This window comes from Dendrobates tinctorius, unplaced genomic scaffold (assembly GCF_039654945.1).
Source record: "Dendrobates tinctorius isolate UK_male_01 unplaced genomic scaffold, ASM3965494v1 ptg000011l, whole genome shotgun sequence".
NCBI lineage: Eukaryota > Metazoa > Chordata > Amphibia > Anura > Dendrobatidae > Dendrobates > Dendrobates tinctorius.
Window position 1 is genome coordinate 13,997,520 of NW_027361679.1, and position 23,930 is coordinate 14,021,449.

The window sequence follows — 23,930 nt, forward strand, 5'->3', positions numbered from 1 at the left end:
TAGAGGATGCCCCCTTGTACCCGTCACAGGTCTAAGAGTAAAAAGATCATTAGAAAGGTCTTTGTACTGTCCCCGCATATATTTATACATTGTAATAAGATCAACCCTAAGCCTTCCATTTTCCAAACTAAATAACCCCAAGTATAATAACCTATCTTGGTATTGTAGACGCCCCTGGTGTCTAAGGCACAGTATCAAATGTAATTAAATGAATGGTGGCAATAAATTGAAATATGGCAAGTTAATAACATGCTATTATGGCTAAACAGGATATTTATACAATATACACTGATTTTGTGACGTTATAGCGATATCGCTAGCGATATCGCTATGTGTGATACTTACCTCCGACCGGCTCCCCCGCTGTCCATCGCTGATCGCGCAAGATCGGGCGGCTCCATTTCTCGTCGTCAGCTTCCTGCTGGGCTTCCTGCTGTGTGAGACGAGCGATGCGTGGAGGCGGACGGGAGGACGTCAGGATCGCTGTGTGTGAAAGGTAAGTATCGTGCACTGCGTCGCTGCTGCATCGCTGTGAGATCTTTCTGTGTGAAAGCTCACTAGCGATCACTTAGAGATGCACCAGCGATCCTGACCGGGTCGGATTGCTGGTCGGATCGCTGGTGCATCGCTAAATGTAAAAGGGCCTTAACTTCTCGGTCCTAATTCCTTAACCTAGGGTGTGTCACTGTCAATTATGCCCCCTTCGCCACTGCCCAAGTGATATGAAATGCCGTACAGGCCCCTACATGAGTCTACATTACTCGTCATTAGGCAACAAGTTTTGCATTGTTGGGTCACTTGATACACCCAACACCTTGACTGTCTCCATTTCCTGAAGCATGGCCCCAATTCTTCCACCTCCCTGTGTACCATACATTTGCATCAGGGTTGTGGCTCGTATCTCCAGCAACCTGATCATCTCTCCCGGTACCAGCTCTGCTGACTCAACTTGGGCCTCTCATGTCTGGGTCTGGTCTCATGGGTTTGCATTTGGGTCTGGTCTCTCAGATCTTTACTTGGGTCTGGTCTCTCAGATCTTTACTCGGGTCTGGTCTCTCCGATCTTCACTAGGGTCTGGTCTCATGGATCTTTACTTGGGTCTGTTCTCTTGGATCTTCACTCGGGTCTGTTCTCTTGGATCTTCACTCTGGTCAGGTCTCTTGGATCTTCACCCGGGTCTGGTCTCTCCGATCTTCACTCGGATCTGGTCTCTTGGATCTTCACCCAGGTCTGGTCTCTCCGATCTTCACGCGGGTCTGGTCTCTTGGATCTATACTCGGGTCTGGTCTCTTGGATCTTCACTCGGGTCAGGTCTCTTGGATCTTCACCCGGGTCTAGTCTCTCGGATATACGCTCGAGTCTGGTCTCTCGTAATGGTGCCTATAAGACAAATATGCTACTCACAAGACCGTCCTGCTACAGGTCCAGGCGATGACTCCTTCCCTTCTCAGCCTTCCTGGGACTTTTATAATTATTGACAGCACCACAGTTGTCATCTGACTTAACGTGTCCTCCAATCTCTCCCCTCAGAATATGTGCACTTCGCTCTACAGTTCCTACTAATGTAGGAACTCTCTCTGCTTTCTCCTTTCATAGCATCTTTAGCCAGCAGATGTTGATGTTCAGGCATTACTGTGTGTGTCTCCTCACTCATTGATCCCATTACATATTTACATATCCATATATCCATCTATCTATAAATCTCTATCTATCCATCTTTCTTTCCCCTGTTTGTATATTTCCTATCTGTCTGTCGGTCTGCCTCTCTATTATTGGTATAAAGCGAAGAAGATCAAATCAATCCGTAGGGCCCTGTTCCAGCCGTCACATCCGTAATCTGTGGCCTTCAGACAGGATCCCTTCGAACTGCCTCCTACCTACAAATCAGAAGTGGCAGCCGGGATTCCAGCAGGTAGAAGGTGGTTTGCAAAGGACTGCTGACGTGATCACTTGACCGGGGACCTACAAGTCGATTTGCTCATCTCTAGTATACATACATTAGTACATTGTGTTTTATTTTTTAATTTTATGAATTGTCAGGTTTTTTTCCTCTTTTCTTCACTGTGTTCTTATCTCTCTATTTAGAATGATTATTCCCTGTAAAGCAGCTCATTAGGATCCATATTACACATGCCCCGTGCGACTCTGCTGGATGGCGCTCAGATCACTATATAACCATATGGTAATCTAAGTCTGGCTCAGTAGAAACACAGCTTGTCTAAGTGTCGCAGCCCTAATATTGGCTATACTATCAGGCTGGGACTTGGCTTAATTTAAAATTGGGAAATCAGAAGCCCTCTTATTTTTATAACATAAATCTATAGCCACATTTATGAATATGCTGTATTCAGATTTTTAATCAAGGAGCTTGAATAACCTCTATCTTACAAAATAATTGCCATTCTGGCCCCTGATATATTGGTGGCTATAAATGTTAGGTAAAGCCTAATACATAGGTTGAGAATATATTTATTCGGGGGATTCCTCAAATTTTTTTGCTATGTTTTTTTTTTTTAAATGTTTTTCTATGGACTTCAAGGGGAAAAAAAACTAAATATTAGCTGTTTTCTTTATTTTCCCTGCATCTACTGGCTGATTTACCACATATGAACTACTATTTGGTTCAGTTAGACTGGTTTACTTGCCACTGATGACACCTTGTGGCCAAAGTTTGCAATTGCAGTAAATTAGTATTTTGATTATGTTAATAAAGCAAAGTTGATATTTACCAAAGTGTACTGGATTAAGGCAATAACTTAAAGGGATTGCTTAATTTTTTTAATAAATAAAATTGCAAAGTGCATGAAAAAAAACCAAGAAACTTTGCAATTTACTTCTTACTAAAAATCCTCTTTTCTCAAGAAGAAAGGTAATGTTGATAGTATTATTTACTGCTCATTGCAGAGGTTACATCTGCAGTGGTGGCTGGTACTGCAGGGAAAGAGTGCACTGGATCCTGACAGTTTGAGGTCCCCTGTGCTCATCTGATGTTGCAAAAGGCAAAACCCAATCTGCTTGTATCTTAGGAGGGTGCACAGCCTGGGGTAATGCACAGCCCTGCTGCTGTACCAAACTGTCAGTCATTTAAGAGTGCACCGCTCCCTCAGAAATAGGAAGCTGGGAGGAAGTGGAGCAGTGCGCTTCTGAAGAATGAAGATGAGAACAACCAAGACAATAATCATAATAAATGGAAAGTTTTATGGTAGTACTGTACATATGGCTCCCACTATACAATGCTGGAGCTTTGTGTTAGATAATTATATTGTCTGGCAACCACTTTTCCCTTCTCCTTTCATTGATATTTGCATATATTCAGCTTGCAGTTAATCCCTAGCTTGTCTCTATGAAGAATCATAGCTAATTAATATATTCAACAATAAGCACAAGACAATATCACTGAAGTAAAGTCTATCTACTGTTTAGGGTCTTAATACAGTTACAGATGACCTTTTACCAAATTTTTTTATGTTGAACTGGACAACCAATGAAATAGTTACTGCAGAGCGGAATGAAACATTTTTTTTTTATTTCGCCTTTTCACTACAGATATATTAACAATCAAGTTATTTGCCACCTAATGAGTTACCTTTTAAAAATTCCAGTGGTTGTTATCAGAGATTTCACTGAGGGCATGTACTACTCCCTGTATGATGCTGAATAGAGTCGAGCGAAACAGGTTGGTCAGATTCAAAAGTCGCCGACTTTTTCCAAAGTCGGGTTTCATGAAACGAAACCCGACCACAGTGTGAAGTTGGCCATGCGGTCGGCGACACAAGCGTCAAAGTCGGGTTTTGCCGAATGCTTGCACGTGACTTTTTTCAGCCAATGAGAGAAGCGGACCGTAACGGGAGCATAGCTGGAGTGGGAGTGGGAGAGAGAGAGAGGGCGAGAGAGAAGAGAGAGAGATTTCGCCGCCTCTGGGGTTAAAATTCATGCCAGGTGTGTTTACAGTCCTCCACTCACTGCCGACTTTTCTCCCCATTAACTTGCATTGGGTTTCGTGTTTCACGACTTTTCCCTATAGTCGGCCGATTTCGTTCGACTCGACTTTTGAGAAAGTCGGGTTTCATGAAACCCGACTCGACCCTAAAAAAGGCAAAGTCGCTCATCTCTAATGCTGAACAATCATAAGCAGTCAGCAACACTTAAAGGAAAGAAGAACATGCCCTCCCAAAAGTTTAAAGCAGGTTTCACAGTGTGTAATGCTATAGCTCTGATCTCCTGGTCTAACGTCCGCCTTGAGTCAGTGCAGGTCGCAGTGCAACTGAGCTTAGCTGTGTCACATCACAAACCATTTATCATCTCTCCTTATTACTGAGTGTGTCTGTAATCACACTTACACCCTTGAATTTGTTCCAGAAAATTATTTCAATTACTCAAGTTTTGTTATACACATGTTTATTTCCTTTGTGTGAATTGGAAAAACACAAAAAAAACACAGAAAAATTGGATGCAATTTCACAAGGATGAAATTGTTGGCACCCTCAACTTAATAATTGGTTGCACACGCTTTGGAATAAATAACTGCAATCATTCGCTTCCTATAACCATCTACATGCTTCTCACACCTCTAAATTAGAATTTTGTCCCACTCTTCTTTTGCAAACTGTTCCAGGTCTCTCATATTTGAATGATGCCTTCTCCCAACAGCAATTTTAAGATCTCTCCACAGGTGTTCAATCGGATTTAGATCCAGACTCTTTGCTGACCATTTTAGAACTTAGTGCTTTTTTCCATCCTTTTCTGAGTGCTTCTTGAACTATGTTTTGGGGTCATTGTCTTGCTGGAAGAGCCATTACCTAAGAAGCAAACCCAGCTTTCCGACACTACATTGGAACCAAAACTCCTTTGGTAACCTTCAGATTTCATGATGCCTTGCACACAGTCAAGGTACTCAGTGCCAAAGACAGCAAAACAACCCCAAAACATCTTTGTACCTCTTCGATATTTGATTGTAGGTACCGTGTTCTCTTCTTTGAAGGCCTCATTCTGTTTTCGGCAAAGAGTAGAATGATGTGCTCTGCCAAGAATCTCTATCTTGGTTTCATCTGTCCACAAAATGCTTTCCCAGAAAGATTTTGGCTTACTCATGTATATTTTAGCAAAATGCATTCTAGCTTTTCTAAATGTCTGTGTCAGCAGTGGGGTTCTTCTGGGTCTTACCATGTATAATGCAATAATTTTCTGGGAGAAATACTTCATTTTCTGGAACAATTTCAAGTGTGCCAACACTTTCAGCCATGACAGTATGTCTGCTCTGCTCAAACAACTTGTATTTGCTCTGTAGTGAGATCAGTGCTGCATTACAAGTCACATATCTCACCTGCCTGTTGTAGACTACTTCTGAGTGAGTTGTAATGACACTATGCTCTTATCTCATTGCACAAAAAGTACAAGTTGAACACAACAAACATAATTGTGATTACCGCCACATCTCTAGTAGAGGAGGAAATCTGATAGAAGGGTTTGTAATGTGACAAACCTAAATTCAGTTGCACTGCCCACTCCCCACACACGGACTCGTGCAGGAGGTTAAGTGACTGACAACTTTTTCTGGTGCACCAGTGTGTATACAGGTTGTCACTCAGCTTTTCGATTAACAGGTATGATAAAGAAACATCTGAGTTAGGGATGGTTCACACAAGTGTATAAAAGCTCATTCAGAATTTCATCCAAAAAAGGATTATTTTTTTCTCACTTATCATATGTCTGCAGCTTGTACACAATCCGTTTTTTTAACATCAGCAGCTAGATGCTATAATGGGGCTCTGCATGACATCAGATTTTTTTTTACGCACCCATAGACTTGAATGAGTGAGCCTCATCCTATTTAAGGAAGAAACTAGTATATGCGGCGATTTTTTTTTTCACATGCAGATTGGGTCAGTAAAAGAAATGTTAATTTTCACTGCCCCATTGAATAACATTGGTCCAAGTGCTGTCCATTTTTTCATGGATAGCACTTGGACCAAAAATACAGTCATGTGAACGATCCCTTAATGAGTAACACTTTATTGGAGAATTGCTACTTAATAGAGTTTGACACTCTGCAGCATTTTCCTAGTAGGCATTCATTATTTCGACAATTGAAATGATTTTGCATATTTCTCAGTGCATTTATGCAAAATACAATGTATTTTTAGGGAACATTTTCAGAGTTCAGATTTAGAACTGAATTATATTTGTCTCTTCTACAACTTGCAGATATTATCTTGTTTCCTAATGTCGTTTTGCTTGTGAGCTAAATTTAATCTGTAAACTCTTGGAGCAGTCGCTGATTGACTTCTGAATATATTAAGGCTTGTGTTGTTTTTCATGAATTAATATAATGTATCAGTGGAAAAGGAAGCAGCACTATCTCGAAATCACTTCCTCTGATTTGCTTTCATTAAAGCTTCTATTGTATGCAATGTGAATATTCAGATCCTTGTTGGTGTCTATATATTACCACTACCAGCTGGATGGTTTTCGGAAATTATAAGGCATCAAATTTAGAAATAAATGCAAAAGCATCAGCTATTTACTGAGATATTTCTCCCTTATTAAAATCTTTCACAGAGATTCCCAAATTTGAATTATTTTAATTTTTCTAGAGGACTGTACTATAGATTGCACATTTAGTTTAAAAGGTCGTACCGAAGAGTTTAATTTAAAGGAACATTTGAGGCACTTCTGATGCATTGTGTTATAACTAGAGCAGGATCTGCGGGGGAGGAACATGTACCACCCATGCAGACCCTTCAGCTTTATCATGTTTACATTTTTCCCCATTTTATGTTTACCTGGCCGTAACATCATAATGCAGCCACCTCTAAAAGGACCATATAGAATTTCTTCTTCGGGACGTTCATAATAGATTTCTTTTTAGAGGTATCTGTGTAGAGCTGCAATACTCAAGGCATGTTGGCTCACATACTGTATATACGTATATGTCAGGTGTTTGCGTGTCTCTAGGACACTAAATTGGAGTTCATAGGCAAATGCATTTAGTTCTAGTGCATAACAACATACCCTATTACATTTGGGAATTTTGTGTATTTGTATTTTCTATTACAGCTTTAAGTCTCCTTTCTCTACATCTGAGCTCCTATCTTGTTTTATTAGTTATCAATAATCAACCTACATTTTATTATAGGATGTTGTGGTTGTCGGAGAAGAGAACTTTACGACGCCTTGCTACATTCAGATGGACTCTGAAGCCTGTCACATACTCACAGAAACATTAAGCACCTATGCAATGGTGGGACAATCTACTAGCAAATCATCAGCCAAACGACTGAAATTAGCTATTTTTGGGCCAACATCCTGCACGTCTCTGGAGTACAATATCCGTGTTTATTGCTTAGATGACACTCAGGATGCACTAAAGGTACCTTCTTTTTTCATCTTCAATAGATAGGTTTAGTTTACATAGGTAGATTATCTATCTATCTATCTATCTATCTACTTATATATATCTCTACTTATCTATTTATCTATCTATTCATCTTATCTATCCTATCTATTTATCTATGACCTATTTATCTATCTATCTATACAGAAAAAAAGCAGCAACAGGCAACAGCATGTCTGGGTGACGTGCCTCCATGGCACCAATCAATCCTCTATGTAGAAAACAAAAAAGGAGGCAGCACACCAGCAAAAGGTGAAAAAAAGTGCTTATTTAATAGCACATAGTGGTGACATTTCGGCTCAAAAACTGTGAGCCTTTCTCAAACGTTGCCACTATGGGCTATTAAATTAGCACTTTCTTCAACTTTTGCTGGTGTGCTGCCTCCTTTTTTGTTTTCTTTCTATCTATCCAGCTCAAATCTTTCTATCTATCTATCTATCTATCTATGTTGTAGCTATCTATCTATCTATTATATCTATCTATCTATTATATCGATCTATGTCGTAGCTATCTATCTATCAATCTATCTATTATATCTATCTATTATATCTATCTATCTATTATATCTATCTATCTATCTTGTACCTATCTCGTATCTATCGATCAGTAGTAAATGGAGGATATAAAAATATTTAAAAAAAAACAGTTTAGTTTTAATAGCCCATTCTGATGACGTTTCAGCCCATAGTGTAAACCTTTCCCAAGCATTTTTTCTTCAGAAAGGTTAACGCTATGTGCTGAAACTTTGCCACAAAGGACCATTTAAACTTACCTATCTATCAGATTTTTGGTTGGCTGCCTCTATTTACCATCCATATTTGGAAGGTTTGGTTGTTGTCTGGGAGGTTTGGCAACCATAATGTTTTTTTTTTTCTGGTGCTGGTCCAGATTTCCTATTAGCCATAAACCATACCTATTTATCTCTGCAAAATAAAAATCTGACCAGCACATCCTAACAGAAAGAGTCACGTTTCATTAGGTGCAAGCTGCAGTGACTGTAGACTCTACATGCGAAGAAAATGCGTGTGCCAAAATATATGCAAACATGTAACATATGAATTTTCAGCTCCTCATGTGTATATCCACCAGCCATGACAAGGCGCAGGCTCCTTGTCCAACTCCTACAAATTTAAAGGGCAGGTAAGATCCAGCTCTAATCAATAGCACCCATAGATTGATGGGAAGAGTGCTCAACCAAGTACAGAGGCAATCACTACCCCAAACATACGTTGCCCTAAAAACAAAACTGACCAGCACAAACTAACAGAATGATGCAAAAGTGAACAGATGCAAGCTGCAGGAGCCACAATTTTTAGACACGTGTGGAAAAAATGCAGCAAAGTAAGAATGCATTCTAAAACAGAAGGGTTAATAACTGATATTTTGTATCAATTATTAAAATGCAAAGTGAATGAACAAAAGAAAAAAAAACATATCAGTTACCATTACAGCCACCCTTCTTTTCAGAAACAGTCATAAGTCTTCTATCCATCTAATCCGTCAGTTTCTTAATCTGTTCAACATTTTGAGCAGGACCACCCACAGCCTGACAGACACTGCTCATAGAGGTGTACTTTTTTCCTTCAATGTAAATCTCCCATTTAGGAAAGGTGCACAAGTTCACAATAGGGTTTAGGTCAAGTAAGGTAAGGGGCCATGTAATTATTCGTTCATCTTTATGGCAATTACTGGCTAGCCAACCAGTGGAGTACTTTTTCTTCAAAAAGATGCAGACGTTTTCCTACACCCCACCCCAACTTGCTGGCATCTGAGTGGAAATGGAAGTCTGTGCCTGTCCCTAATTCAGTCATGGACCTTCCATCTGATCCATCAAAGGTCACTCTCATCTTATCAGTCCATAAAACCAGTGTTGGTCGGGTTCAGCCTTCCTTACCTTGACCACGTCTCTGAGCACTGAACACCTGAACTTCTGGACACTCCAGGGAGGTTTCAGTTCTGGAATTTGACAGCACTGGAGGATAATGAGTTCCTGGTCATGTCACATTTGATTCTTCTCAAACCTTTGGCAGTTAGTGTGTCTTTTTTCTTAACACATTTTTTCTGACCCTGTTTACTATTTTCTACAAAACTTTTGATTGTTCTGTGGTCACATACCAATAGCTTAACAATTTTTTAAGAGTGCTGTAGCCCCTCTTTGAGACTTTTAACAATTTTTGAGTCAGTTAAATCTTTTTTGTAGTATTTTGCCTGAGAAAAAAAGCTGCTTAATAATTCAGCACACCCTAGTTAAGGATGTTGTATCCTTAGGCCGCACCCTCCGTTATTACGCAAATACACATCACCTGATCTGCTGCATCTAACAAGCATTCAAGTCTATTCAGATTGGAGTGGGAAAATATGAATAAAAATGATGACATAGTCATAATACCCACTTGTCTAATAATTGTGCACACAGTGTATATATGTAGCCATGTATTACGTATCATTTATAGGAGACTTCAATATGTCTTCTGTGACATTAGCATTCATGTAGACTTGTCATAGAGAATTCCTTATGGGTGGACCTAATCAACAGCTGCCTTTACGCCCAATGAAGGAGTGGCTATCATAAATTTTGGATTGTCTGTCAGATCACAGCTGACATATTAATTTTCCTACAATCTAAAATATTACTGTATCACTGTTTGGGTAAGGTCATCATTAAATTATCTAAAAATCAGTTTTTATATGTTGAAGGGCTGATGTGATACAGTTGCCTCCTGATAAACTTGTATTTGTCCTCGGCTAGTCGACTCCTAAGTTGTATTCAGTGTTGAAGCAAATTTTCATTGCAACACAAGCAAAAAAAGCTATACAACCATGTTTAAAGGGAACCTGTCACCCCATTTTTCACATATAAGCTGCGGCCACCGCCATTAGGGGCTTATCTACAGCATTCTGTAATGCAGTAGATAAGCCCCCATTGTAACCTGAAAGATAAGAAAAACAAGTTAGATTATACTCACTCGAGGGGCAGTCTGGTCTGATGGGTGTTGCAGGTGTCGGGTTGCTGGGCTGGGCTGGGGGGTGGTCCCTCTGTATACCGCGCAGTGACGTACAGACACAAGCTGGAGGCAAGTTTCGGGTGCAACAGGTCCAAGTTTATTCTCTCTCTCTCGCCGTACGCCAGACGGCCTCACAGCACACCGCACTTCTCTTTACAGCTCTCTGGTTACAGAACACCTTGCGACACCGTACATGTACGTACCTTCCCCTTTTACACTCTGCGACGCTTCTGACAGCTCCATCACTGTGGCCGCCGTAGGCCTGTGCACCAACAGTAATTTTACTGGTCAAACGTCGTTCCAAATACGGTGTCCTACACCCGGAGCCTCGTCTATACTGCGGCACTTTATGTCAGGACCACCCCCCTGACTTCCTTTCTCCTCAGTCCCCCTGGTTGGGTTTTCCTCACAGTGCAGCAACTGTCACAGTCTCTTCATCATCTGAGCTCCCCCTGGGGACTGGAACTTTCTGGAACCCTCCTGTCAAATTTATAACTTTCCCGGTTCCCTATAACTCCGCCCCCCATGACTAGCGGTTTCTTAGCCCTAAGCCGATGTCAAGTCCTATGCTCACACTCCTCCCTGCCCTCTAATGTCAGTTCAAGGTACTGCACGTCACCTACACTTTCCTAGCTGTTTTCCCTTTTTAAATCTGACCAGTCAGTTCGTCCGTCAGGTCACCTTCCCTACACAGGTTCGGGTCCGGTGCCTCCCATCTTCATGTGATGAAGTCTTCTTCCTTGCTTCTGTCGCGGCTCCTGCGCAAGCATACTGATTTACCCTGTTGAGGGCAGAGTAAAGTACTGCAGTGCACAGGCGTCGGGTCTCTCTGACCTTTCCTCGCACCTGTGCACTGCAGTACTTTACTCTGCCCTCAACAGGGCAGAGAATTACGCCTGCGCAGGAGCCGCGACAGAATTTCCCACGCAGCAATGGCATAAAGTGAGACTAGGGACTTTTTTTTTTTAAGTGGCGGAGGAATACAGTGCGGAAGGATACCTACCTTCCGTCATTGGATTCCTGCAGCCCGTAGAGAACGGCAGCATCATCTGATGCTGCAGTTCTCTACCCAATATCGTCGTGGGACAGACTCGTGGACTGCTTCGGATCGTGGGTGAGTATTTTTGTGGTTTGTTATGTTAATATTTATTCCGGAAAAGACAATGGCTTCGGGGAACAATGTGACAAGTATTGGTAAGTATGTTACTCTATGTTATATGTACTGTATGTCTATGTATGTATTGTATGAATGTATTGTATGTATGTAGTATATATGTGGTATGTATGTAGCATGTAGTATGTATGTAGTATGTATGTAGCATGCATGTAGCATGCAGTATGTATGTAGCATGCATGTAGTATATATGTAGTATGTATGTAGCATGCATGTAGTATATATGTAGTATGTATGTAGCATGTAGCATGTATGTAGTATGTATGTGGTATGTATGTAGCATGTAGTATGTATGTAGCATGCATGTAGTATATATGTAGTATGTATGTAGCATGTAGTATGTATGTAGTATGTATGTAGTATGTATGTGGTATGTATGTAGCATGTAGTATGTATGTAGCATGCATGTAGCATGCATGTAGTATGTATGTAGCATGCATGTAGTATGTATGTAGTATGTATGTAGCATGCATGTAGTATGTATGTAGTATGTATGTAGTATGTATGTAGTATGTATGTAGCATGCAGTATGTATGTAGCATGTATGTAGCATGTATGTAGTATGTATGTAGTATATATGTAGTATGTATGTAGCATGTAGTATGTATGTAGCATGTAGTATGTATGTAGCATGCATGTAGTATATATGTAGTATGTATGTAGCATGTAGTATGTATGTAGCATGCATGTAGTATATATGTAGTATGTATGTAGCATGCATGTAGTATGTATGTAGCATGCATGTAGTATGTATGTAGCATGCATGTAGTATGTATGTAGTATGTATGTAGTATTTTTTTTTTTTTTTTTAACATTTAACACATTAGCCGGATGATGGGACTACTACTGTCCCATCATTGGCTAATGTGTCAATCACTGTCATGGTAGCAGGCATCGCCAGATGGGACTTGTAGTCCCATCGGACGATGCTTGCACAGACCCCCGGACATCAGCACAGCCCCCCGGCAGGCCGGCACAGCCCCCCGGCAGGCCGGTACAGACCCCCACAGGGTGCACAGACCACCGGCAGGCCGGCACAGCCCCCCGGCAGGCCGGTACAGACCCCCACAGGGTGCACAGACCACCGGCAGGCCGGCACAGCCCCCCGGCAGGCCGGTACAGACCCCCACAGGGTGCACAGACCACCGGCAGGCCGGCACAGCCCCCCGGCAGGCCGGTACAGACCCCCACAGGGTGCACAGACCACCGGCAGGCCGGCACAGCCCCCCAGCAGGCCGGTACAGACCCCGGGCAGTCCACACAGCCCCCCGGCAGGCCGGCAGAGACCCCCGGAAGGCCCGAAATGACGGCGCATCATGATGCGCACACACCGCGCATCGTGATGACGTCAGGCTGTCAATCAACTTTGAACTTCCGATTCCGATGCCGAATTCCGATATTGAAAAAATATCGGAAGTCGGTATCGGAATTCCGATACAGCAAGTATCGGCCGATACCCGATACTTGCGGTATCGGAATGCTCAACACTACTCAGCACCCAAAAAAATAAGCCCTCACCCAACACGAGATCACAAAAAATGGGGACGCTACGGGTATCAAAAAATGGCACAATTTTTTTAAATCATACTTTGGAATTTTTTTCACCACTTAGATAAAAAAGAACCTAGACATGTTTGGTGTCTATGAACTCGTAATGACCTGGAGAATTATAATGGCAGGTCAGTTATAGCATTTAGTGAACCTAGCAAAAAAGCCAAACAAAAAACAACTGTGAGATTGCACTTTTTTGCAATTTCACTGCACTTGGAATTTTTTTTTCCTGTTTTCCAGTACACGATATGTTGAAACCAATGGTGTCGTTCAAAAGTGCTACTCGTCCCACAAAAAACAAGCCTTCACATGGCCATATTGATGGAAACAATTGCTAAATTACTGACTTATTCCACGTACTACTTTTTATTAGAATCTCGAGATTGTAACACTTTGAAGATGTTATTGCTGCAGATGACAAAGCGATTATAAGAACTGAGCCTTTACAATTGGAACTTTGAAATTTACTTGCTCTTTTACTGTCTGCAAATTGTTTCCGAGTTTGCTACTTCTTGTAAATTACACTAATGAATATTTTAGCTGAAACATTCAACGGGGAAAAATCTGTTAAAACATAATCGCTGCTTATAATTTCATGTAAAGGAAAATTGGGTTTGCTGCCTGCTTTCCAAGCCAACTGATGAGTTTCATTTCCAAAACTTATAGGAAGTGTTACAACAAGAAAGGAAAGTTGGAGGACAATTATTGGACGAGCCTAAGACTCTTCATTTTAAAGGAAGTACTCATAACCTTCGCCTCTCCATTCATGACATCCCCCATTCCCTATGGAAAAGCAAACTGTTAGCCAAATATCAGGTAAGTTTCTGTTAGACACTATGGTCTATTATGATCAATTATCAAGAGGCATCCAATGTACATAGATTTGAAATCACATAAACTATTTTTCAAAGGTTTAAAAAAAAGCGTCATCTAAAATAATGGAGGTTTATTTTCACGAATATTATTACTGTACTGTGTCAACATATCATCTGTACAACTAAAAGATTGCCTGTGCTAGGACCTAGTGATGAGCGAGTATACTGGGTTTCCCGGAGCATGCTTGGGGGATCTCCGAGTATTTTGGCATGCTCGGAGATTTAGTTTTGGTCGCCACTCGCCAGAGCTGCATGATTTGCGACTGCTTGCAGCTTGAATACATGAGGGGACTGCCTAACAAACAGGCAACCTCCACATGTATTCAGCCTGTCTAGCAGCCGCAAATCATGCAGCTGCGGCAACACAAACGAAATCTCTGAGCATGCCAAAATACTCGCAGACCACCCGAGCATGCTCGGGAAACCTGAGTAACGAGTATACTCGCTCATCACTACTAGGAACATCTGCATCCTCATGACAATGCATCCCTTACCTGGCACCTGGTATTGCTCAGTGTTTCAAAGAAAAAATGGTCTGCAAAGAGAATCTGTTGACACGTTTTTGCTACCCCAGCTGAGAACAGCATGATGCAGGGCCAGAGAACCTGATTCCAGCAATGTATAACTTACTAGTTTGCTTGCTGCAATTTTGACAGAATTACTGTTTTATCTGCTGTAGATCTACCAGTTCACCCACTGATTGGCAACTTTCTGTGTACACTGTGCATACGCAGAATCCTGGGGGGTTAGCGTTATACAGAATTCATGAATATGGAACACTACTGTGGAGACACGAGGTTGAGTGGGTGCTCTCATCCACTTGCCCGGCTGTCATTAGAAAGAGCACGTGAACCAGGGCTCGTGCCACCAAACGCCCAAAAAGCGCATGAGCCAGGGCTCATGCCACCAAACGCCCGTATTCCTTTCCCATGGACAGAATACTACTTGCATAACACAGGGTGTGAGTAACAGTGTGGCAATACTTTATTGAATCACCAATAGACAATGTCATATAGTACAGTCCCAGCAAGCATATAAAATGGTGCAAATGACACCCTTCCACTGGCTAGCCGGGAATTAGAACATCTGCGACTATGGGGCTTCTAAGGCCAACTACCCCTACCAGTGGCACCTCACTTCTGTTGGGCACCCACAGAAAGGCAGTAGCAGTAAGCCTAGGAAGCTGACAGAGTACATTGATGTATGTGGCCAGGTGACCTGATTGTCCCAAGCTGGATTCTCCAAACATCTTTAAGGGTTCAATGATGGTTAATGGAGCAGATATTTTTTCCTCCAGCTGGGGTCACGTTACCTTAAGCTGACTTCCCATAGAGTATCAAAATTTTATTCCCCCGGTTAGAGCCAAGGTACCTTGTCAACTGTCATGTAGAGTCTATGGAAACAGAGGCAGATCCTCCTTTTTAAGTTTTCAGCTCTTATTCAGGCATGTTTCAACAGGATTGGAGGAAGGTGGGGGGAGATCATCTCTCATTGTTCAAGTGTTCAAATAACCTGCATAGTTTGTTCTTCAATATTTGCAGGACAAGGTGCATGGACTGATGCAATGGGTAATCAATATATTAACAAACATTGATTATTCAATTATCCTGTGCTTTTGGTTCCCAAGGATAGTAGGACAATAAGCAGTAAGGACTGATACAATAGGTAAACAGGAGCCATTCAACCTTTCACAAACATGAATTCAATCTACAACAAGAGTTCAACATTCAGACTTATATGAACAATAGCTCATATCCCTGGGCCTATTAAATATCTGTCTGGCATAATTAAGAATAAATGCTGTTTCCTTACAACTATCTGGCAGCAAGTTTACTAGTCCTCCAGTGAAAATCTCCTGTTGATAAAACTGTGATTTTATCAAAACTACAGAAAGAAGCCCAGTAAATAACACATTAGTAGAATCAGAATCTCTGTCTCAATATTATGCAGCTCTCAGATGAGTTGGTAAAAACCTGATGGCAGATTCCTCTTAAAGCATCTAATGAGCTTTTCTGACTTTGACAGATTCTTCAGGTCCCCATCCACATTATATAGTTGTTGACTGAACAATCATTTTGCAGACAGCTATCTCCCCCAACTCCCCCATACATAGAAATGCTCAGCTTGGCCAAGTATTCCAGTATTTTCTTTGAGAGAGCCACTGATAGACATCTTTAGCTATGGGTTACCGCACAGAAAAAAAAATGTTCAGCCATTTTAAATCCTCTCTGTCAGGAAAAAGTCAGGAACCCGCCATACTCATCAGAGTGTAGGCTGATCCCATTGATATCAGTGGGTTTTGTTGACTGTAGTTTGATGTTACGGGGGCATTATAAGGCTCTTGATAACATTGAGCTTCTAGAGCACCAAGGCAGTATGCATTATCGAGGCTTTAGGAACGTTTTTTTGGTGGATACAAAGCCCAAGTATGTCCATGTACTGAACAAAATGGACAATATATGGCATCAAAATTCTTCTAATGTAACTGACCTTTATATTGTAGCTCACAAAGTACTTTCTAAACAACTCCATTCCATATACCAATGCATCATGCCATAATTATAAAGTCTGGATGATAAACAGGAAATGTCGAAGGACCATTCTGACCTTTAATCATGTCAGATCTTTGTGTAGCCCAAGCGCAATATTAAAGTTGAACGAAGCAATTTGTTCCAATTTTAGTACTGATTCAACCGGCAAATTGGTTGCTGATTCAGTCCAGTTTGTTTGCTGCAGCTGGTTAAAATGATTTGACAGGTCTTTACAATGTAAGAAATCAGCACTAGGCTAACTAAATATTGTTACTAGGCACTATTAATGCTGTAGTTACAAGAGGTTCTCTCTGCTAAAGTATTTCTCTCAATAAATATTTATAGAAAATCAAACGTACATGTAAGCTTTCCATTATGAGCCTGATATATGAGTCCCCATTATATGTGAGCACTTCTGTAGAAGACCAATCAAGATAATGGAGGGATATAAGTGCCTGGTATGATTTGTAACTGACTCTGAGTCGTCTCCTATCTACATTGTGGAAGGTCCAGCCTTTTTACCATATTAAGCTGTAGCTTTTGCTAATAGTCTTTTGACTTGGACTTTATTTATGTTCATTCCATTTTGGTGTAGCCTTTAAGTACTAGGCTTGTTCCCACTTAGTGGACCTGATTGTGCATGTCTTCACCATCAGCTACCTCCTTTCCTTATTTCCCACAATCATGTTTAATAATTCTGCTGGCCTGGCCAAAGCAGTTACCCTTGGCAAGACTTCAGCAGCATTTTGTGAGAAGCTCGGTATGGATTAGATATAGTGCTAGTTCAGCAACTTCTTCCCATTGCCTGCAGGCTGAACAACTCCTCTTCAGTGCTTTCAGCTTCCATTAACCAGGTTTCACTCCGTAGCCCATCGCTCCCAGGGGAGCTGAGCACTGTGCTCGTAATGTGCTAAAGTAATACAGGCTGAAGGCAGATGTAGAAGATTGCCTCTACTGCGGAGAAGCAGACTCCTCGTGAATAACAAGAGATGGCCCTTGTAGTACAAGTTGTATTTTTATTGGCATGGTGTCTGCCGCTTAGTGGCATTTGTACTACAGGCAGCTAGGTAGAAGAAGAGCGGAAAGAACATTCGCCAACAAGTTGATCTTCTAGTCGCAGATCCCATAAACTTCATATACCTCTGCTGAAGAACATGTCATGTATCATGAGTTTTCACCTTCAATTGCACCATTGACCACTGTCTCTGGCAAGGTATTGAAACCCCTATTATTTAAATGTGAAAATGTGAAAAAAATATTTTTTTCTCAGGACACTAATTATATTTAATTGGTTGTGTTCCACAGGAAATTCCTTTCTATCAGGTCTGGAGTGGATGCCAAAGGAACCTCCATTGCACCTTTACTCTGGAACGCTTCAGCCTTAGCACCACAGACCTATCCTGTAAGCTGTGTGTCAGACAGGTGGAGGGTGAAGGACAGATTTTCCAGCTCAACTGTACAGCAACAGAGGTATGTATAGGGTCAACATCAAATGCAACGTAATTACGTATAAATTTGATCACTCATGTAGGTGGACATTGATAATGCCAAGTTATGAGACATTATAAAACAACTCAAAGCAGATTTCAGAAGTCTCTTTTAGTAAATACTTTTGTTCTTGAATAAATAATAATTCCAGATCAAATCATCCTATAACTCTGCATTATACATTTCTTCTTATTCCCATTGAACATTTACCAACAAATTGACAACTAGGTGTGTCCCTTAAGCTTGGAGGTGTGTCCTTACACATTCAGCACTGATTGGACAGTGTAAGGCCCTGCAGAAAAATGCCCCCAACTGGTAACACCTAATTTTCAACTTTGCAAATTGGTTGACAAAACAGACATATTAGGGAGATGATGGAGCCTCTTTAATTGCAATGTAATAAGAAGATGTAATTGCATTTTTTTCTGCATCTTATAGAGTACATAATAAGGGTTAGGTATCAGTCAAGGTTGTTTCCACCTCTCTTGTCCATTCAATCTAAGAACGGTTACAAGTTACCATCATTTTTTGTTCTGAAACATGAGAAAAAAAGTGATGAGACAGTGCACCTGTCTGAGTGCTCTTTTCTCTAAGCAATAAAAAAGTAGGTTGCCAATTTGGATCCCATTTTAAATATTTACACACTATCAGTTTAAAGGCCCCGTTACAAGCAAAAATATTGTGAACGATATAGTTGGTGACGTTGCAGCGATGTCGAAGCGACATCGTTGCGTGTGACACGTAGCAACGATCAACGATCAGTTGGCTGATCGTTAATCGCTGCCTAATGGTCTGGGCCATAAATTTATCATTGGTCTCCCGCTGGGCAGCACACATCGCTGCGTGGGACAGTGAGAGACCAGCAATCAGCGAGCCCCCAGCGCCATACAGCAGACGCTGGGAGCTGGTATCCAGGGTAAACAGCGGGTAAATAAGTGCCGCGCGGTGCTTAGTTACCCGCTGTTTACCTTGGAAACCAGCGTGCTCGCTGGTCCTGATCAGGTATCCAGGTTAAACAGCGGGTAACTAAGCGCCGCATGGCGCTTAGTTACCCGCTGTTTACCCTGGATACAAGCGTGCTCGCTGGTCCTGATCGCTGGTGAGTCTGCCTATGTAACAGCTCACCAGCAATCAGCTAACTATTTCCCAGCGATCCCATCTACGTCAGATCGTTGGTGGGATCGCTGGGACATTGAAGCGTGTAACGGGGCCTTAAAGCTATGGCCACACTATCAGTATTTGTCCAGTATTTTTTCTCAGCATTTGTAAGCCAAAACCAGGTGAGGAACAATCAGAGGACCAGGTATAATAGAAACAAGTGCACCAATTCTGCATGTTTGACCCACTCCAGGTTTTGGCTTACAAATATTGTTGTGAAATACTGACTAAATACTGAGAGTGTGGCTGTAGCCTTAGGCCGGAGTCAGAATGAACGTATGAAAAATCTGTTTGAGTCTCCCTGCCAAGAGTCGCTCGAGTGTAATGGGAGTGTCATGAGAGTACAATCCAATTTTTCCCACCTAGCATTCGCTTTACATCCAAATGCAGTGCGATTGCTATCCGATTGCAATGCGATTTTAACATGAGCTTTTACATACAGCAATTCTCTGTACTTTACACATCGTTTTTAAAAGAAACATTCATCAAAACACAGATAGATAGATAGATATTAGATAGAGAGATAGCTAGAGAGATAGATAAATAGATAGAATAAAAGTCGTCAATTCATGTGCCGCGTACAGTGAAATCACATCGTGACAGGTTAGAATAGAATAGATAGTATAGATACATACACTTAGAATACATGGATATATAGATAACACACGCACATATATATATATATATATATATATATATATATACAGTATGTATATATATTACATAGATCGATAGAAGAAAAGCCAGCAATTCAGCAACCGCTTAGTGTAAAATCACAGCAGGAAGCCCGACAGGATAGAATAGATGGAATACATACAGTAAATACACATAGAATAGATAGATATATAGATGTCAATGACAAATACTGTTAGTGCAGTGTGTGTGCAGCTTACTGTACATGTAATTAATTAACAAAAATCTGTCAGCTTTCCCTCTGCTGGTTACAAAAATTGCGCCGGAGCCCATTCCATTTTTTCCAGAAAAATAATCTTTTATAAATTAAATATATGTACAGTAAGCTGCACACATTGCACTAATTGTATTTGTCACAGACATCTACAGTGAGTAGGAAAAGTATTCAGACCCCTTTTTAAATTTTTCACCCATCGTTTTATTGCAGCCATTTGGTAAATTCAAAAAAGTTCATTTTTTTCTCATTAATGTACACTCTGCACCCCATCTTGACAGAAAAAAACCTAGAAATGTAGACATTTTTGCTAATTTATTAAAAAAGGAAAAACTGAAATATCACATGGTTATAAGTATTCAGACCCTTTTCTCAGTATTGAGTAGAAGCACCCTTGTGAGCTGGTACAGCCATGAGTCTTCTTGGGAATGATGCAACAAGTTTTTAACACCTGGATGTGGGGATCCTTTGCCATTCTTCCTTGCAGATCCTCTCCAGTTCCGTCAGGTTGGATGGTGAACGTTTGTGGACAGCCATTTTCAGGTCTCTTCAGAGATGCTCAATTGGGTTTAGGTCAAGGCTCTGGCTGGGCCAGTCAAGAATGGTCACAGAGTTGTTCTGAAGCCACTCCTTCATTATTTTAGCTGTGTGCTTAGGGTCATTGTCTTGTTGGAAGGTGAACCTTCGGCCAAGTCTGAGGTCCAGAGCACTCTGGAAGAAGTTTTCAACCGAGATATCTCTGTACTTTCATTCATGTTTCCTTCAATTGCAACCAATCATCCTGTCCCTGAAAAACACCCCCATAGCATGATGCTGCCACCATCATGTTTCACTGTTGGGATTGTATTAAGCAGGTGATGAGTAGTGCCTGGTTTTCTCCACACATAATGCTTAGAATTAGCAACAAAAAGGTCTATCTTCATCTCATCAGACCAGAGAATCTTATTTCTCATAGTCTGGGAGTCCTTCATTTGTTTTTTAGCAAACTCTATGCAGGCTTACATATGTCTTGCACTGAGGAGAGGTTTCCGTCGGGCCACTCTGCCATGAAGTCCCAACTGGTGGAGGGCTGCAGTGATAGTTGACTTTGTGTAACTTTCTCCCATCTACCTACTGCATCTGTGGAGCTCAGCCACAGTTATCTTGGGGTTATTCTTTACCTCTTTCACCAAGGCTCTTCTCCCATGATAGCTCAGTTTGGCTGGATGGCCAGATCTAGGAAGACTTCTGGTGGTCCCAAACTTCTTCCATTTAAGGATTATGGAGGCCACTGTGCTATTAGGAACCTTGAGTACTGCAAAAAAATTTTTGTTATCTTGGCCAGATCTGTGCCTTGCCACAATTCTGTTTCTGAGCTCCTTGGCCAGTTCCTTTGACCTCATGATTCTCATTTGGTTTGACATGCACTGTGAGCTGTGAGGTATTATATAGACAGGTGTGTGCCTTTAGAAATCAAGTCCTATCAGTTTAACTAAACACAGCTTGACTCCAATGAAGGAGTAGAACCACCTCAAGGAGGATCATAAGTAAATGGACAGAATGTGACTTTAATATGAGTGTCTGAGCAAAGAGTCTGAATACTTATGACCATGGATATTTCAGCTTTTCTTTTTTAATAAATTTGCAAAAATTTCTACATTTCTGTTTTTTCAGTCAGGATGGGGTGCAGAGTATTAATGAGAAAAAAATGAACTTTTTTGAATTTACCAAACGGCTGCAATAAAACAAAGGGTGAAAAATGTAAAAGGGTCTGAATATCTACCTATTATATTTGTATTTACTGTATGTAATACATCTCTTCTATCCTGTCCGCTCATGCTGTGATTTTACAGTACACGGCAGATGAATTGTCAGCTTTTCTTGCATCTATGCAATATTAATACATATACAGCACTGGCAAAAATTAAGAGACCACCACATCAAAGCCCTGCCATGGGCAGCCCATTCTCCAGATCTGAACCCCATTGAAAACCTCTGGAATGTAATCAAGAGGATGATGGATAGTCACAAGCCATTAAACAAAGAAGAACTGCTTAAATTTTTGCGCCAGAAGCAGTGTGAAAGACTGGTGGAAAGCATGCCAAGATGCATGAAAGCCGTTTTAAAAAATCATGGTTATTCCACAAAATATTGATTACTGAACTCTTCCTGAGTTAAAAGGGATACCCGGTATGGAAGTTAGGGCAAATCCCTCAGCGCTCTGATACTGACCCCAGGCTTCTATTAAAGGGATCATTGGTATGGAAGTCAGAGCAAAGCCATCCCTCTCTTAAAGGGATCCCCGGTATGGAAGTTAGGATGCGGGATATTAGTGGTAGTAGTCCGATGGCTCTGGCTGACAGGATGATGTGGGATATTAGGGGCAGTAGTCCGGTGGCTTTGTCTGATGGGATGATGTGGGATATTAGGGGTAGTAGTCCGATGGCTCTGGCTAATGGGACGATGTGGGATATTAGGAGTAGTAGTCCGGTGGCTCTGGCTGACAGGATGATGTGGGATATTAGGGGTAGTAGTCCGGTGGCTTTGTCTGACGGGATGATGTGGGATATTAGGGGCAGTAGTCCGGTGGCTCTGTCTGATGGGATGATGTGGGATATTAGGGGTAGTAGTCCGATGGCTCTGGCTGATGGGATGATGTGGAATATTAGGGGTAGTATTCCGATGGCTCTGATGGGATGATGTGGGATATTAGGGGTAGTAGTCTGGTGGCTCTGACGGGATGATGTGGGATATTAGGGGTAGTAGTCCGGTGGCTCTGACGGGATGATGTGGGATATTAGGGGTAGTAGTCCAGTGGCTCTGACGGGATGATGTATGATATTAGGGGTAGTAGTTCGGTGGCTCTGGCTGACGGGATAATGTGGGATATTAGGGGTAGTAGTCCGGTGGCTCTGACAGGATGATGTGGGATATTAGGGGTAATAGTCCGGTGGCTCTGGCTGACGGGATGATGTGGGATATTATAGTGAATGTGACTATGCGCAGTTTGCGGGGCTCTACACTCAGCTTTATATATATATATATTTATAATCATTATAATTTGTTATAACTAACCGTAGTTAGTTACTATGCCTGGGCAACGTCGAGCTCTTCAGCTAGTTATTGATAAAGACAAATTAGTGACCAGATTCTGCCTTATGTAAGCTCATGCAGATGTTGTCTCACCTTCCTATGTATTCTTGGTGCAATTAACCATGCGATATATCAGGGTTGATCTAATTGAAACAGTTCTGCATGCCAGACATAGACTTGGTATCCAGGGACATACATTTCGTATGGTTTAATGGTAAGTCGGCTATAAATATTTGATTTAATTTCTGCAGACTAGAAATATGATGCTGGCTGAGGAAGTATTGGAATTTAATTCTGGAGCTCTGAAATAAACTATGTGCACCAATCCATATCCAGAAATGGTCTCTGATATAATTTATTTGTTTGTTCTTTGTACAGGAACCAAACTGCATTATTGAATATCCGCTCATGGATTCAGCAAGTACCATAACAACCATCATAGGACCAAGTGCTTTCAGTATTCCTCTGACTATTCGACAGAAACTGTGCAGCAGCTTAGATGCCCCTCAGACACGAGGCCACGACTGGAGGATGCTAGCCCATAAACTCAACCTAGACAGGTCAGCATGGCAACATTAAAGCAATTATTCATCAAATTGTCTCTGAAATGTCGACAACGCACAGTAAATTTTACCTATGTATACTTTTTTTTCTGCACAAATTTAATTGAAAACTACATCGGATTTTCATACAAGTCCAAAAAGTGAATAAAAAGAACCATATCAGGCTAATGAGTCAAAAATATTAGACTTTGTAATTTTCTATTCAGGAAAATA

General features: G+C 41.3%; 1 protein-coding gene across 2 annotated transcripts in view; it reads left to right on the top strand.

The window, feature by feature from the left end:
• UNC5C (unc-5 netrin receptor C) overlaps positions 1 to 23,930 on the top strand; it is a 560,809-nt gene that overhangs the window by 523,604 nt on the left and 13,275 nt on the right. For both annotated transcript variants that reach the window (XM_073589804.1, XM_073589811.1), the window contains 4 exons: positions 7,136 to 7,369; positions 13,790 to 13,939; positions 17,835 to 17,999; positions 23,533 to 23,714. In XM_073589804.1, the coding sequence (XP_073445905.1) occupies positions 7,136 to 7,369; positions 13,790 to 13,939; positions 17,835 to 17,999; positions 23,533 to 23,714 (731 nt within the window). The remainder of the gene's footprint in view (positions 1 to 7,135; positions 7,370 to 13,789; positions 13,940 to 17,834; positions 18,000 to 23,532; positions 23,715 to 23,930) is intronic.